The sequence below is a fragment of the Mustela lutreola genome, chromosome 2, assembly GCF_030435805.1.
Source record: "Mustela lutreola isolate mMusLut2 chromosome 2, mMusLut2.pri, whole genome shotgun sequence".
In the NCBI taxonomy this organism is placed as follows: Eukaryota; Metazoa; Chordata; class Mammalia; order Carnivora; family Mustelidae; genus Mustela; species Mustela lutreola.
In genome coordinates this window covers 169875132-169892433 of record NC_081291.1, presented here as the reverse complement: position 1 = coordinate 169892433, position 17302 = coordinate 169875132, and the positions used below count along the sequence as shown (strand labels likewise).

Genomic DNA, 17302 nt, shown 5'->3' with positions numbered 1-17302 from the left:
AGCCAGTGAGTGAATAAATAAAATGTGTAACTATATAGTGGAAAAATATTCAGCCTTTAAAAAGGAGTGATATGCTGATACATGCTACAACAAGAATGAGCCTTGCAAACATCATAGCACATCAAAGAATCCAGAAAGCGAAGACTGTATTACGTGATGTATTTATATGAGATTTCCAGAATGGGCAGATGTTTAGAGACAAAGTAAATTAGTGATTGCTCAGGGATAAAGGGAATCATAGGGAAGGGTGATAGCTAAAGGATGTGGGATTTATTTCTGAGATGATGGAAATATTCTAAAACTGGTGACAGTTGCAGATATAGGTGAACCTAAGAGCCAGTGAGTTGTCTATTTCAGGCAGGAGAAGTTGTTTGCCTTTGGCAAGAGGGCAGGGCATGTGGGTGTGGATGCTGCCCGGTGGGCAGGGGCAGCTTATAGAGTCTCTAAGTCCTTAAATCCTCACATCAACTCTTCGAGTTAGGCACTTTCATTATCCCCATTAACAGATGAACGAACAGAAGTTAACATAAAATGATTTGAGTCTGTTTCCCACAGGAATGTATCAGCACAGTATAGAAAGAAACAGCTTTGGGGAGGTCAGTGCTGCTGTTGGCATTTCTGACTGGGTAACTGACAAATCTTAGTTCTGTTTCCTTTATCTGAGGACACAAAGATACAATCTGAGACTTCTCTCCCCTCCCACCCCGATTTCTGGGGCAAATATTTTTCTATTTTTAAAGCATGTTTTCTTCCCAGAATAACCTCAGAAAAGGCCAGAAAGCTATCCGATTCTACCAGGCCAATTATTGTCCTGAAAGTGCTGTTCTTGTTAGGAAAACCATTTTCTTGGAAGAGAATAAATGCCCCGCCATCCTCTCCTTCACCGTACTGAAGTATCTAAAATAAAGTAAAATTGTGTCTGTTAAAAACTGTAACTACTCTGCAGTGATGGGTCTGTGGTCTGTCTCTGGTCACTAAATCTGCAGTTTCTGCTTAGGAAGTCCCAGCCCCAGTGGGGGCCTCTGCCCAATACATTCCGAAGGAAAATATCACTGTCTTTTAAATAATCCCAAGGAAGGGTGCTGAGCGCTAGTTAAAGAGGAGTAAAGATATGCAAGATGACATTTCTTGGGACTCCGTTTGCTTGTACCACAGGGGGGAGGAGGGTGTAATTGTTTAGGAACACACAGTATTGTTTTATGAAACATTGTCAATTTAAAATATATTTATATTAATATTGTCTGTAGGTCCTTTCCAGTCTCAGAAAAAGAACTTATTCCACAAAATTGTCAGCAAATATAAGCACAAAAAGGAGAAGCCTAATGTTCCGGAAAAAGGTATTGGTGCCTTCCATCCTCCATCAAGGTTTCTTGGCCACCTCCATTGTGAATCCATCTTTGAGTAACGCTTCTGCGCACCGCCTTTGCCTTTTCCTCCCCTTGGCTTGCTTCAGTGTCATTGGCTCCTAATGCAGGCGTATTCACGATTTCTAGACTCCGCAGCTAATTGCAAAGAGAGATCTCCTTCACTTGGATTCCTACTCAAATCCCATAATGTCTCTATTTTCAGCGTTCCATATGAATCCTAAAATTGCTTTGTTTTCATCCATATTTGGTGCATTTTGTAACTTAGTCTTCTTGAGCTCTTATTCACGTATTTCCTTTGACTGTTCTCATTTCTCTCATGTTCGGCAGCCTTCAGACCAGGGCCACGTTTTCCTACCTCCTGAAACCTGAGGAGTTTTCTATTCATATGAGAGTGCCACCATTTCTGTAGTTTCTCTGACCCTTGAGGATTCTTGTCTGGGAGGATTCCACTCCGCAGCTGTAACCCGTCTCTTTTTTTCCCCCAATCTACGATACTGCGTTTGCCCAACTCTTCCCACCCCCTTCAGTCACATGACTTCTTTCCAGAGGGCACTAGAGATGCATTGCCCTCCACCGTCTCTTCACTCTGAGCATCTGTCTTATTGTTACGATTTTGATGGGCCCTTGAACCTCTTCAGGGCTCATCTGAAGATTTCCTTCTTCTCATAGTTCAGGACTCCTATTCTTATTCCACCTAAAAGATAAACCTCCCCATCTGGTTCAGTCCAGCCACGTGTCCCGAAGTGAGGCTTTCTTTAGCATCGCCCTGCATGTTCCTGTCGTGACTACTGTGAGCCTACTCATCTGAGGCCCATTTGCATCCTCCTTGCATGGCCAGATGTGAAACCTTTTGTGTTTCTGGAATGAGGCTTTAAATGCACCTGTCTTCCATGTGTAGACATATGTACCTACGTGTTCCTGTATGTAACCTTTTACTTAATTTGGGTTTTATTTTCACCTCCACTCCAGCCTCTTGGTTTTGTTTTTTATGTTAATATTTTTCTCTGCTTCCAGTAGAGAAAACTCCCTCTTTAGGTAAAATGTCAGCTTTTATCATTTCCTTATAACTGATCTTCAGTTGTCTTGATTAAAGTCCAAGAAATAATCCAGCAGTGTATTTCATAGAAGGCAGATTTATTTTCAATCCATTTCCTGTATCATCTGATTATTTTAGTTGGCAAATGCCATTTTGAGAATTATTTAAAATAAAACTCCGCTTCTTTTGTGTGATAAAGTTCCTATTTAAGCTGTTTTATGTATTGTCTTCTCTTCAGTGTTATGAGTCTGTCCTAGGAGTGGAGTTTCACTTTCTTTCTCTGTCATTGTTTTTAGGAAGTGGGGATAAATGGTCCAACAAGCAGCTCTTCTTGGATGCCATTCACCCTACAGAAGGTAAACACGGCAGTATTCTCTGTCATTCTAGGTAGTCTGTGTTGGAAAGGTTTTAAAAGGCATAATATATATAGGCTCACTCGAGAGCCCAATACCTGAGGGCTCGTAATTTGGTTGTTTTTAATTTTCAAATCAAAACTGTCAGGTTTTTTGATCCTGCTTGGGGGTCAGGCAGTGTGTCATATGGAGCTTAATTTGTCTAAGGGGCACTTAAAACCTTTGAAACCCATTCACCAGAAATTAAAGTTTTCTGTAACTAAAAATATTCGTGTTGCAGGCAGATGTCTTGGGTAAAGTGGAGCCAGCGTGGGGCTTTCCTAGTTGGCTGGGCTTGGGCACGCCAGCAGTGTTCCCATCCTGAACTTCACCCCAGCACACCTCCCAGTACCTCTAAATATGTTCAGATGGAATGTTCCAGAGGCTTATGGATAACCAGGGAGAAGTTCCATGTTGACTAGCATAACATTATAGCTTCCTAAGTGCAGATTTTACTTCAAAATTTCCCACAGTCCTATTTAGTTGTGATGTCTACCTAATTTTTGTTAAATATTGAACCCTCCAGTGAGTACTCATTTCTGTGACAGTTAACGGGCTGTCCTCTTCTTACAGTTGATTCTTTTTTTTTTTTTTTTTTCATTGTTACTATTTTTAAGGAACTCAACTGTTTGTTTTTTTAAGATTTTACGTATTTATTTTAGAGAATGCCCGCCTGCGCATGTGAGCTGGTTAGGGACAGAGGGAGAGGGGGAGAGAACCTGAAGCAGATTATACACTGAGCTTGGGGCCCCACATGGGGCTTGATCCCACAACTGGGAGATCATGACTGGAGCCAAAACCAAGAGTCAGACGCTTAACCTACTGAGCCACCCAGGCGCCCCAAGCTGAATATTTTTTATAGTCCTTAATTAGGAGTCACTTCATTTGAAAACTAGAAGCAATCTTAAAGATCATTGAGTCCAGTCCCTTTGATTTATTTACAACCAGAAAGGGGATCTTAAGAAGACCATGTCTTTTGACTCCCAGATAACCTCTCGTTCCTTTCCTGAAAGGGAGAAAAAAATTTCAGATGCACATTTGGCCTCAGTCATTTATCAGAAATCCTCATGTGTTAAAGGTATTTCTCAAAAAAATATTCAAACTTGAGTTTATAGCAAACATGGAACTGTTTTTATTTGGTAGTCACAGTCCGCACAAGCCAGATGTCTGCCTTTATGTCACTGCACTTTTGTAAAAAAAAAATGCCAGAGTTTATCTGTTATCTGGCCTGCTACTTCACATGCACAACCTCTCCAGAGAACTGTTTCTGCTCTTAGCTGCAAAGCTAAATAGGAATTGTCGTGCTGCTCTCAGCATTAAATGCTAACATCCAAAATGCGGTATATATGTATTAACTCTTGTGAATTTTAAAGATATATTCTGCACAGACTTGATACGTGCAAGGCAGTGATGAACTATCAGAGGAATCGAAGAGGCTCTTAGACCATCTTTACTCCTTACTTGAAATGATACTGTTATAAATGTTTTGTTTTTTTAACAGTAACCGCATGTCGTGCAGAGCGTGGTTTCATAGCATGGGCATAGAGGCAGAAAGAATGAATAAGGTTGGAATTAGGAGGCGTGGGTGTCAGTCTCCGATCTACTGCTAAGGAGCAGTTTTCAGTGGCATGAATTGTGTTTAAATCTCCAGGTTCACTCTCCACTTGTGTACTAAGTATGTGTATGATGCGTGCGTTTAGGGGTGGGGTGACTGCTGAAGGGGGTAACACGTCAGCCTCAAATGTCATTTTCCCTCTCATACTTGCTGTTACTACCTGGTTTTCTTGAGTGGGTAGTGTGGTGCTCTGGGTGGCCTTAGTCTGCAGCCCTAATTCTGCCCTTTAGGGGGCAGAAGAGTAAATCCATTTCAAGTATTTCAGGCAGTACCAAGGGTTTAGTGGAATAGAGTTATTGTCGCTGATATTAATTATATTTATTACTAATACTTATGACTGCATTACAAATTTTAAAGAGTATGCACTGAAAACTGCATGTCTTCTGGTGTGGAGTGGAGTGTATATTCACTTCATGTGGTCAGGGTAAAAGGAATCTGTGCATCAGGAATTACCAGTAATTTAAAGTGACCTTTTTGGCTATTGATTGTCATACCTTCCCCTATATTTCCTTGTTCAGGTGGTGATGGTGCCCTTGGTGAATTATTTATGCCCTCTTTCCCCATCGCTTATTTAAACTCTACCTTGGAGAGCATACATACCAAAGGATAGAAGATGAAACCGTAATCAGGATAATGTTAACATGTGTTAGCCATCTTGGGCAAAGGTTAGACAGGGGTTGTTTATAGCTGATGTCTGTACGAGAAATGTTAGTTCCACTGAGGTGTTCAGCTCAGTTTGCTCTTCCTGACTTGGGCTAAAGGGGATGACTTCCAAGTTCACTATTCTTTTTTGTACCATCCTGAGTATAATTGGCTTGCAGTTCATTCCCCCACCCCCAAATATCGGAAATCTTTAGATGCTTAGTAATCACATCTGCAGTTTAAATGCTAAGCTGATAGTCTATTTAAGCATTTTCCCCCATGCTTTTAAAATTTAAAATTGCTAAAACATTTCTTGACACTTTTGCAGATAATAAAAAAAAGATTGCTTATCACCCTAGAATTAAAGGTTAAATTATCAGATAAACCAAGATGACTTATATCTGCCACTGTGTTTATCTGTGTACCAAGTTCTGGTGTCCTGTGTTCACGCTTAAATTGGAGGTTTCTAATTGTAATAATAACGATGAAGATAATTAATACTTAATATTGCTTTATAGTTTCTAGAGGGCTTTCACAATTTTTTTTTAAACGAATCTTGGCAGGAGCCCTAGGGAATTCAGGAGGGCTTATTAGCCCTAAGTACATCATAAAAAATTGAAGCCTGACCAACATAAGCAGGAAGAGAAGAAATCGGCACTCTTTCCACTAAAACACATGGGCTGCTTACAGTTTCAATTTTTCGGGCATATCTGAGCCCTTATTTGGCTCAGATGTTGCAATTTAAATGGTATCTTAAGAGAAAAAAAAACCCAAACCTGAGACTTAAAATCTCCAGAAGATTAATTCCTTTGCAGTATATAAATCTAATTATGGGGAGAAAAATCTGGTTTATAGTTAGATTTTCAAACATGATCCACAATGCTCAGACTAACCTTGATCTCTTTTCTCAAGTTCAAAATAGCTGCTGTGTAACTTCAGCAGGGTCTCCTGGGATCTTAGATAAGGCTCATTCATTTGATTCTGTTTCCTGTGTTCCATTCAGCATCTGACTGCATTTTCAGCTCAAGAGAGACCAACCAAAGGCTGTGAGATTCCAGATTTGGCTATAGTAATTTCTGTGTAGGTTTGATTCCCCTAGTTGGAATGTGAATTCGTAACTCTGGAGCACTCTAGTGGCCTCCCGGGGTTTGGTACAACCACAGTGCTGCTATTTCAAAAGATTCACCCCACATTTGGGGAGCAGGGTTTGGAAAACAAGACAGTCTCTTATTGCCACATTCCTAATGTTGCTCCAGGAGTGAGCTCACATTATCTCTCTCAGATGATACGCTCCAAGTGTGTTATGATTATCGTGGAGTATAAAAACTAGCCCTGTGGACTTGTTTCGCAGTGCTTGGGTAGGTTTGTGTGTTCAATTACAAGCCGAAAGAGAAATGACTAATTTGTTTTTAGAGGACAAAAGCCTTTCTTTTCTCACATTTCCATTAGTTTGGCACGGAGGGAAAAAAGAAAAAAGGAACTGGCTTGCTCTCTTGGTGCTCAGCTTCAGACTTTTTCTCTCTCTGAGCTTCTTCCATTTCCTGTCTCTCACCACCAGGCCTTCCTTTGCTTTGCTTACGTTGCTGGACTCAGTTCTGCTGTTGCATCCCAGATGACCACTTCTTGGCCTTACCTGTTTTTCCTAGTTCTTCTGTCTTAGGATAGGGTTCTCTCTGAGTGCTGACCCTGAAGACTATCATTGGTCTTGGCCTCCAGACAGCATAGGATGGTCTGGGGATAGCTCCTGGGTCAAAGCATGGGGCAGATTCAGGCTTACCTCCACTTTCCAAATTCTGGCAAGATCTCATCATATCCCTCTTTCAAATGTGGACAATCTCCAGGCCCCATGAATACTTTGTGATCTGGCAGTAAGTTTAGAGGAGGAGACATCAACAGAGGTGGAATGGCCTCCTTTTCAGTGATTTATGAGAACCTTCAGTGTATTCTCACATTATGCCTCTTCCACTTGGTCTCTAACCTAACTTGCTCCTTTTTTGTCTCCCAGCACACCAGACTCTGGGACCTGATGGTTGGTGTCTGTTGGCCGGCCTACCTTCCACCCCAGCTCCTTGTCTCCTGGCTTCTGAGCTTCTCTGAGTCCCAATCTGCTTTTAGGCCTTAACTCTACCTCCCTTTTGCAACCCCTTTGCAGCCATCCCCTTGGCTTCTTACTGTGTTTTTACAAATGCATCTGGAACACCCAGGAAACAGCAACCACTGAAATGAAACCATTCGAAGGCTTACCAAAGGCAGGAGAACTAACAGTCCTTGTCAAGGGAGTACTCTTCCCTTGCCCTGAGACTCTGGAGCTGGCTGGAGGCTGGCTGGGAACCTGATTTTGGGCTATGTGACAAATGACAAGAATTTGGGGGCTCATGGCTCCTTTAGAGTCAGTCTAGTCCAGCCTCCATCTTTATATGAAGAAACTAGACACCTGTGGTCCTGCAGTTAATAAATTAAAAAGTCAAGAGTAGAATCTAGGTCTCTCTGTGACTGTCATTTCTGTTATCTCACGGTCTTTGTATAGAAATCAGGTCATCTTTTCCTAACCCACGTGGCCTTTTCTTTGACCTCCTGGGTTCGTTCTTTCTCTAAGCAATTCTTCTGATGTAGTTCACCCTTCATCTTTGGAACCCTGCTGTACCCTTATTTCTGTAAGTTCTAGATTTTTCTAGGAAATGGAAGGAGAAGAGAGAATAGGTTAGTGCTTTTTCTGGAAGAGCCATCTGTAAAGTTGTATACATATTGGAGAAGTGATTAAGATTCACCCCCTATAATCAGAAGGGATAACTGAAGGATCTGAATTAAGAAAGTAGAAATTCTGAAGCTTGTGAATATCTAATAGAGGTTTCTTATCCTCAGTGTAAACTCATATTCTGACTTCTTTATGGCTATCAGAGGCTTTGAATTTCAAGGCTAATGCAGAGTCATGAAACTTCTTTGGAGGGTTTCTTAACCAAATTATCCTTTATTTTACTGGCAGCTTTTATTGAAGTTTAAACTAAAAAAAAAAAAATCTTAAAATACATACCAGCACTGCTCTATGTTAAGCTAAATATCAAAGTATAAATACACCAAGACTGTTTCCTGGGTACAGATCTACAATTTAAAAGGAGTCTTTTTTCCTAATTTTTGATTACTTGTTTGAAAAGATACTTGGGAGTGTGGCCAGGTAGTTTCTTTTAAATAACTATTATCTTAAGCCTGTCCCACACGGCCCTCTATTAGGCTCTGTTGAGGTAAGGCCAAGCCACAAGTCACAGTATGATTTCTGCTTTACATCCTTTCTTTTGATGTAACTGAAATGATTTCCCACTTGTTTTGGAATGGGAATCCTGGAATCAGTCTCTTAAGGGCAAAGATCTTAACAAATTCATAGCCTTGCTTTCCCAAGGATGTACCTAAGCTTGTTAAAAACCCAGATTAAAATGTTTAAGTGAAGGCCATACAAGGTTTTATACCAGCATGTGCATTTTTTCACACCCTGAGTTATTCTTGTGCTGTTCTCTTCCTCTTATTTTAGCCTTCTTTCCTCCTGTGCAATTCGCATTGTTGCATTTCCAGCGTCTCCCTTCAGCTCTGCCTTCCAATCAGCACCTTCAGTTATCTCCTGGCTCTGTGCATGGAATAGGCCACTCAGACCTTGATTTCCTGAGCCACACTCCCCTCTTTGTCAGAAACTGTTTCTGCACCTCTCTTAAGGATTGGGTGATTTAAAAATGGAAAGATGCCTTGCCTCTTTTCCCTGCTTAAAAGCCCTTAGGCCGGGGCGCCTGGGTGGCTCAGTTGGTTGAGCGACTGCCTTCGGCTTAGGTCGTGATCCTGGACTTCCAGGATCGAGTCCGGCATCGGGCTCCCAGCTGGAAGTCTGCTTCTCCCTCTGACTTTCTTGGGAGTCTGCTTCTCCCTCTGACTGTCTCCTCTCACATGCTCTCTCTCACTCATTCTTCCTCAAATAAATAAATTTAAAAATCTTAAAAAAAAAAAAAAAAACCCTTAGGCCACTAGAATTAAAAAAAAGTTTAAAAAAAGTCTCAGTTACTAAGCTTGACTACATGAATATACTCTTAAAAGCGTACTACACTCCTATATACATATACTTGTCTTACTTTTAAATTGGGGGTGGGGTGGGGTGGGAGGAACGAACTCCTGAGGAAATAAGTATATACGAAAAGATACAGGCATCCTCAGCCTGTTTGAACTGGACGCAAGGACTTGCATGGCATGCGTACTCCTTACTCTCAACACAGTGACTCCTCAGAAAGAAGTGTGTGCTGCGAAATGATTCACTGGTGTTCAGTTAGAATGAGGGTACCTAATACCTTTCTCCATTTTCAGTCATGGCCTGTGGTACTTCTTTAAATTCTCTTACTGATAAGCACATTGACCAGGTCCTAGAGTTCAGTGAATGGGAGAGTGTTTCCTTATGTGCAGGCATCACCATTGTGAGTTAGGTCTTTGCTGAGTAGTCAGTATGCACAGAAGGAGGAGGTCAGGCTTCACAATTTCTTTTCTGATCACTCTGACCTGGTGCCTGAAAGCAAGTGTCGCAGTGATGACTATAAATTTAGAAGCACATACATATTTAATCTCAGTGTCCTCAGAAGAAGAGAAACTTCCCTTGTCATCTTCCCCAGACCAGGTTGGCCAAGAGGATCTCGGATAGGAACCCTGACTCCCATGTAGAAATTATGTTCTGTTGGAGCACAGTTCACTCAGATTTACTTACACTATATTTCCCTCCAAATCTGCAAGATCCAAACACTTAGAAAATAAAATGCTACTCTGATGGCCTTTTGGTTCAGTAGGCTATGAAAAGAGAGAGGGCATCTGAATCCTCTGTACATAATTTATCAAAGCAAATATAAATAAGTGTATTTGGTTAAAATCATGGGCAGCATTTTCTTTTTCCCATCAGTACTTTGCAAACTAAATCTCAGTTCTCCATTCGGATGGATTAGGCATTGAGAAATGTTTCTAAGAGTAATGTTGATTTCTTATGTTTTTGTGTGTAACTATATATGATCTGTCCTATTTCAGCCATATTTTCAGAAGACAAAAACACCACAGAGCCTGCTCATAAGGTTAAAAATGCCCTATCCATTCCCAACACTCCAGAGCCAACAACAACGCAAGAACCCTTGGTGGGCAGCCAAAAGAGAAAAGCAAGGAAAACCAAGATCACCCACCTTGTCAGGACAGCAGATGGCCGGGTATCACCAGCAGGAGGTACTTTGGGTAAGAAGAGGGAACTTTAGATGAGAGAAACCAGAGCTAGGTGGTGACTATCAGGGCCACATTGGACAGCAAATGGCTCTAAGCCAGCTGTGGGTCCTCATTGAAAAATAGGTCTGTTCTGTGGGTTTGGCCGCAGGAACATTCTTTCTCTGCATCTCCTTGAGAACTAGTTTTCCACAAGCTCCCAAATGTACAAAATGTATACGTGTTAAAATCATAGCTCTTTTTCCGAGAGCATTCTTAGAAAGGAAAGGTAATTTTTAGGACTGCGTGTTTCTCCTTCTCTTTCTCAGCATGCACAAAAGCAGTCTTCATTAAGTAAATTCCCAGAGATCCTAGACTTTTTTAAAAATACTAGATGAATCAGTGTTTCTTCACAGTTCACTGTTCAAGTCACTACAAACCATATTATCAAATATTTAAAACCAGTGGATTAAGGAACCTTAGATAGCATCCAGCACTTTCTAATAAGTTGATTCTCACCAATGAGAGACTCTGAGAATGCTTCTGGATTTCTTGAGTTCTCTGGGCTGATCTTTAACCAAATCTTAACTTACACTGAATTTCTCCATTTTTCAGTCATGGCGTGTGGTATGTTGGCTGTTCCTGGAGACCTCCATTGTGGCAGAATTGCCTGAGGGGCCCAAGTTAAGGAGTGGGGACAGAGAGTGACTCTGAGCACACCCCCCTCAGATCTTGGGGTGTTCCATTAACCAAGCATTAGGGGCCTTAGCTGTGGTTGTCCTCCTACCTTTCGGCACCCCTGGCATCTCAGTCCCTCAGCTCTGAAGTGTCCCTCCCTCTGCCCTATTCCAGTTTCCAGAAAAAGGTTAGAGGTCCACAGTGACTTCTATAAATAGAAAAGGCGTTTAGAGCATAGGGGGGAAAAAGAGTGAAAGACAAACTGAGAAACAGACTCTAAACTAACAAACTGTTACCAGAGGGGAGCTGACTTGGGGGACGACTTAACAGAGCTGATGGATATTAATACGCTTATCATAATGAAAAAATAAATTAATAAAATAAAAACAATGTTTAAATGAGTGTGTTTTGAGTGTAGTATTTATAAATACCTGATTTAGGTTAATCTCATTGCAAATAAAGATTCATTGCTGAGATAGAATAGGAAGACAGTTAGTGGACACAGTTTATGTTTAGCATGTGTACATTGTTAGAACAATAAAGCATATTAAATATTCCATTTTACCCTGTTATATAAGAGATCAAGCTCAAATTGGTAGGATTTCATTTTTTAATACATTGACCTACTAGGTAGAAGTAGGGAGAGAACTAGATCTAGTTTTCCTGATATGTAGTCCAGCAGACCCCTCACTCCTTCCATTTTCACTCTGGGTTCTGTTCTGTGATTTTGATTTCATAAATTGTTAGAGCTTCATTTTCAGTTACAGAAAGAGTGAAAGATCTTAGAAATATTCCCTTCATTTAGAAAAGCACATAGCGCTCTCATGTTCTGATATATGGCATTTACAGCCTTTATCAATTGCTTTCTATATTCAAAATGTTTTAAAAATCATGATAAAGATTCCTCCTCCCTTATAACAGCTACATAGTAAAGAAAATGTACTCCTTTCCAACAGTATATTTTCATAGAGGTTTAGCACGTTTTTGTGAATACCAGAGGTCCCTTCATCTTCCTTCTAGTAAATCCTCAGAACAAGAATAACAGCTGGGGATCTCGCTGGGATTGATCGATCTCATTGGGATTAGTTTAGGCCGTCCTGAATGTTGGTGTCAGAGCAGACCCAATGTCCAAGTTGCCATAGCTGGGCATCCTACGGCTTAATCAGAAATGTCTGCTGGTCGGGTTTTTAGGGGCCTTCTAGAGCATCTACAGGCCCCTTTGCCGAAGTCCCATCAGTTTTATTTTGGTCAAAGCCTATTTTTTCCCCTCTTACTCTGAGACAGACCTATTCTTTGTCCTTGGATAAAACACAGCTTCTCTTCCACTTAGTTTCAGGGCATAACACTGTCCATAGTTGGAATTGAGCTTGATAAAAGAGTTTTATTACCATGGGAGAAGAGAATCTATAAAGCCTTGGTATTCCATGGATGACAAAAGTGAACAAAGAATATTAGCTCATTTCACATTGTCTGGCGAAGAGTTTTCTCTGTGTCGTTTCTCTGGAGAGGATGTGGTGATCCTCCTGCGATGAATTTCCCTTTTGTTACAGATGACAAACCAAAGGAACAACTGCAGAGGAGTCTCCCGAAAGTGACTGAGACAGGCTGCCATGACGAAGGCTCCCAGAACCCTGAGGCCGCAGAGACGCGGAGCAGCACTCCAGAGATGCCAGCCGTGTCTGCGTTCTTCAGTCTCGCCGCGCTGGCCGAAGTGGCCGCCATGGAAAATGTGCACAGGTGAGTGGTGTGTGTCACCAGGATGTTGGGGATCCTGGCCAGCCTTAACCCCTCATGCGGAACAGGGTTAGGGAGAACGACATGGAAGCTGAGGCTTACTTCCCGACGGGATGTGTGGTATTTTTCACAATGTGCTGTGGTTCACGAGGAAGTCACTTCCTAATTAGCAGTGTGGGAAAATACCGGAAAATAGTCAGCCAAGTATCGCATTTTGACTCTCTTGTTCTGTGGCTGCACTTCATTTCCATAAGAGGCGTGGGAGAACAAAGAAGCCACATCATCTAGTCGTTAGGTGTGAGCTTCAAGGTCAGGCCTCAGACCTGGGTTGGAGCCCTGCATCCACTATCGGCGGAGTGCAAGGTCATGAGCAAGATGGATCACTCCCTTCTCTACCCTCCGGTTTCTCTTCTGTGAAATGGGTGTGGGTGGCACTCATTGCGCAGAGGTGTTCCGTGGGATGAGCTCGTGCACCAGGGCAGGCACACGGGAGACGCACCCTTGGGCACGGTGCTGGTGGCAGTGGTCATGCTACTGGAAGGAACCATGCTCAGGAAGAAGGTCTTGTCACCCGTGTCGTAGAGGACAGGGGGCTTGCATTTGTCCTTGTCTGTTTGCTGAAAAGCCATTTATTTCTCTCGGCCTCAGTTTTCTCATCTTCCAGTGAGCATGACAGTATCCCCCAAGAAACCCAGAATGGTGAAGATCACATGGGATCATAGAACTGAAGGCCTTTTGAATCAGGAAAGTCTCACAGAAAGTATATTAAGTTCTGAGCGTATAATTGGGTATTCTGCTATTTAAACAGACCCTTTGGGAAGGCAAAAAAGCCATTTGTAAATTCAGGTATTTCCCAGACTTCCAGTCTTCACCACAAGAGTTTTAGATCTAACACAACCTCCATACCCACCCATTGGGTTTCACTCTCCTCTTCCACATCCATGTTTAGGAGGCCCTGACGTAAGCTTTGTTTGCTTCTTTCCCTTGTCATATAGTTCTAGAGCCTTTTCACAAATCACCTCTAGATGAGAGAAGTCAAATTCCTTTTCACAAGTATACTGCAAGTGCCTAATAGCAAGTGAATGCTGATAGACACTGTTAAAATCTGCTCACGTCTCCGAAGGAGGGAACACACAGTTCTCCACTTATGGGGTTTTACAGTCGAGTACAGAGGACAGACTCCTCCGCATGCAAGAAGATGAACTATATGCCTGCTTGTTCCTAAGTGCCCCATAAATTTTGGAAATAAGAGGCAATGTAAGAAGTCAGAGGGGATCATAATTCAGGGCTTGGAAAAGTCTATCACACAGCCCCCTTTGCTGCTGCCAGCATCCCCTCTGAACACAACTGCGGTCCACCCTGGCTCCGCTCAGCAGCCTCCCAGGACTGGCAGCTTGTGATGGCAGGAAGCCTCCGCAGACCTCGCCTCTCATCTCCACCACCCCGTCCTCACTACCCTGCCATCACGTGGCATCACTTGCTGCTGCCTAGCCCAGCCAGGTTCTGGGCTTTACACAGTCCCCTCTTGGGCAAACTGCTGCCCCTCCTTCCATCTCTAGTCCTGCTGTCTTCTCTCCGTCTTCCTCCCGAAGTCTCTGGCCTCTCTGTGCATACGCTCCCAGCCCAGCTGCCACACCGGGTTGTAATTATTCATGGACACATCTGTCTCTTCCTGGTATATTTTGAAAGCACAGCACTGGTTTTAATCCTCCTGTCCCCAGCTTCCTTAGCTCTTGGTACAACAGTGGATGAATGAAAAATGGTTGGGTAGATGAGTAAATGATGTGTTCTTGAAGTGTGCCTGCCTAAGCTCACCAGCAAGCATAGAGAAAACGGTGTGAGCAAAGGTTCTTGTCTTTAAAACCACCCATTAGAAAGAACACTACTGCATACTAAAATCTTACTATCAGTCACACAAATGGTTAGTGTTCTTAATTTCTAGAAAAACAGATCCCCTGAAGAATCTTGGTTTTAATTTTAGCCCTTACCTGTTTCTTTTTCTTAGTATTTTTATTTTTTTCATTTTTATTAGGTTAGGACACCATACTGTACATCCTGAGTTTTTGGTGTAGTGTTCCATGATCATGGTTTGCGTATAGCACCCAGTGCTCCGCGCAGTCCGGGCCCTTATAGCACCCAGTGCTCCGCGCAGCCCGGGCCCTCCTGCATACCCATCACTGGGCTCATCCGTCCCCCGACACCCTCCCTTCCCTCACTTTGTTTCCCGGAGTCCGTCGACTCCTCACGGTTCGTCTCCCACTCTGATTTCCACCCACTTCATTTTCCCCTTCTTAAAGTCCTCCATGCTATCCTCACATTCCACGAGTACGTGAAACTGTACGATGATTGTCTTTCTCTCCTTGACTTATTGCACTGAACAGTCTCCTCCAACCCCATCCATGTTGGTGCAGATGGTGGGTGTTCATCCTTTCTGATGGCTGAGCAATATGCCATTGTGTATGTGGACCACATGTTCAGTAACCATACAGCTGTCAAAGGGCACCTCCAGCTCTTCCCTGTTAAAGCAGAGCTACCAGACTGCCCTCTACCTGGGCAACTGATGACTGCTTAGGCATCACCCAGGTTTATATGTTAGAGGGTGATCATCAGAATTAGGAGTAGAAATGTATCACCTGCATTCTTTTTTTTTTTTTTTTTTTTTTTTTTTTTTTTTTTTTTAAAGATTTATTTATTTATTTGACAGAGATTACAAGTAGGCAGAGAGGCAGGCAGAGAGAGAGAGAGGAGGAAGCAGGCTCCCTGCTGAGCAGAGAGCCCGATGCGGGACTCGATCCCAGGACCCTGAGATCATGACCTGAGCCGAAGGCAGCGGCTTAACCCACTGAGCCACCCAGGCGCCCATATCACCTGCATTCTTGTCATGAGAAATTTTGACATTAAGCTCAGAAACCCAACATAGAGAGTCCATTTTGCAAGATGCAGGAAATGGGAAGTTGGAATAAACTTTCGTTGAGAGCGTGTTTATTTACTAGGGGTTTCATAAGGGAAAGCTCATTAAATTTAGTCCTAAAATCAGCCCTACCAGGTGGGTCTTTTTGATTCCTTTTTAACGATGTTGCAGACGGTCAACTTGCCAAGAAAACACAGCCAGGCTGAGTTAAGCTTTGCAGTAAGGTCTTTGAACTCCAGGGTCTTTGCCTTTGCTCCACCGAGCTTGCTGCTTGAGCAAGCTTCTGTCACGTCTGAGGATGTCGTGACACATCTTGCTGCCCCTTCCCCCAGGACCTGCCCCATCCATTAGCTGGAGCCATGTCAGGTTCCCCCTCCTTTGCTCGTTTCTTTGACTCAGCTCGGCTTCCACCCCATTTTCTTTCTGTCCCTGTTGCTCTTTTTTGGATACTGTACTTCTCCATCTTTCACTTCTCTTTCTTCTTGTGTTTCCTTTTTCACTACTTTCTACAATTCTTTTAGTGTTGTAATACTGTCACAGATTCCAACTTAAAGGTAAAGAAAACCAGCATTTTAATGTCATCTTCCTGAACAAAGAGTTGAGCGTATTGAACAGTTGGTGCTTGCAGCATCCCCACATGAATGAACAGATTAATCCAGAAGTTTGATTATAACACATGTTTTGTTTTTCTAAAATCCTAATATCTTCGGCTAAGAGATTATTGGATTCTCAAATCCCCAAACGTTGTAATTTATCTACACTGTTTTTGTGTGTGTGCATCAAGAGAAAGAAATTTGGGTATAGTGATGAAAATTTGAATTTTCAAATAGTACAATTTGAATTTTTAAACAGCTCCTTTTGTTCTGTGTAATCTGAAGAAGATACTGTGTCGAAAAGGTCAGGCCACCAGAGGCCTGGCTGCTCCATCAGCAATTTCCAGCCTCGTGCTGTGCAGAACACTGGCGGCCAGAGCTGGGGGTGGACACTTTCTGGTCTTTGGTGGGCCTGTTGGGAAATGTCAGAGAGGTGCCCCATCCCATCTTTTTAGAGTGAGAAGCTCAAATTACCAAGAAATTGAAGGGTTTCCTTACAACCATCAAGTAAATTTTTCCTACTCATGTACCAAAAGCTGAATGAGAAATCGGCTCCGTCTGGTGGTAGTTCCAATCCAAACAATGGGTATTTCTGTGAATTGTCTAGTCCTCTCTGGAGTTCTCTCTCCGCATATGTTTATTTGGCCCAAGTCACCTGGATGTTCTCATACTCTAAACTCAGTTCCCCCTTGCCGCCTTCCCCTGTGCATGTGCTGCCCATGTGCCTGTGAGACTTAACCTTTCGTCTTTTCATTCATTTGTGTTGGAGTCACAGGCCTCTGGTGTCAGGGGCCATTGCTTTAATTGGCCTTACGTTTTAAATTGGGTTTATTATTATATATCTTGGGAAATGAGCCTGGAGGTGATCAATTAGTACAGGAGAGTTTTCCCTTTGGGCATCTCGAGGAAAGGCATGGTTCATATTTTAATATCAGTGGATCAAGAAGACGACTTATCTTAGAGCCACGGCCCTTGATTAAAAGTTCCCCACTTCTTAGGGAGTCACCCCCAAATCTGGTGGCACTTGAGGTCTTGCCTTTGCAAAATGGAGGTGGTTGTTTGGGGGCAGAGTAGATGGTTAAGTCATGCGAGGAGAACCGAGATAAGAAAATGTCAAAAAAGAAGCAGCTCT

At 42.6% G+C, this 17302-nt stretch overlaps 1 protein-coding gene across 12 annotated transcripts in view; it reads left to right on the top strand.

Annotated features, from left to right (window-relative positions):
* The window catches only part of BBX (BBX high mobility group box domain containing), a 276694-nt gene that overhangs the window by 253507 nt on the left and 5885 nt on the right, over positions 1-17302 (top strand). For 9 of the 12 annotated variants that reach the window (XM_059164248.1, XM_059164245.1, XM_059164246.1 and 6 more), the window contains 4 exons: positions 1248-1337; positions 2700-2759; positions 10093-10290; positions 12483-12669. In XM_059164248.1, coding sequence (XP_059020231.1) covers positions 1248-1337; positions 2700-2759; positions 10093-10290; positions 12483-12669 — 535 coding nt within the window. The remainder of the gene's footprint in view (positions 1-1247; positions 1338-2699; positions 2760-10092; positions 10291-12482; positions 12670-17302) is intronic. The other 3 variants (XM_059164237.1, XM_059164239.1, XM_059164249.1) reach the window with 3 other exon arrangements.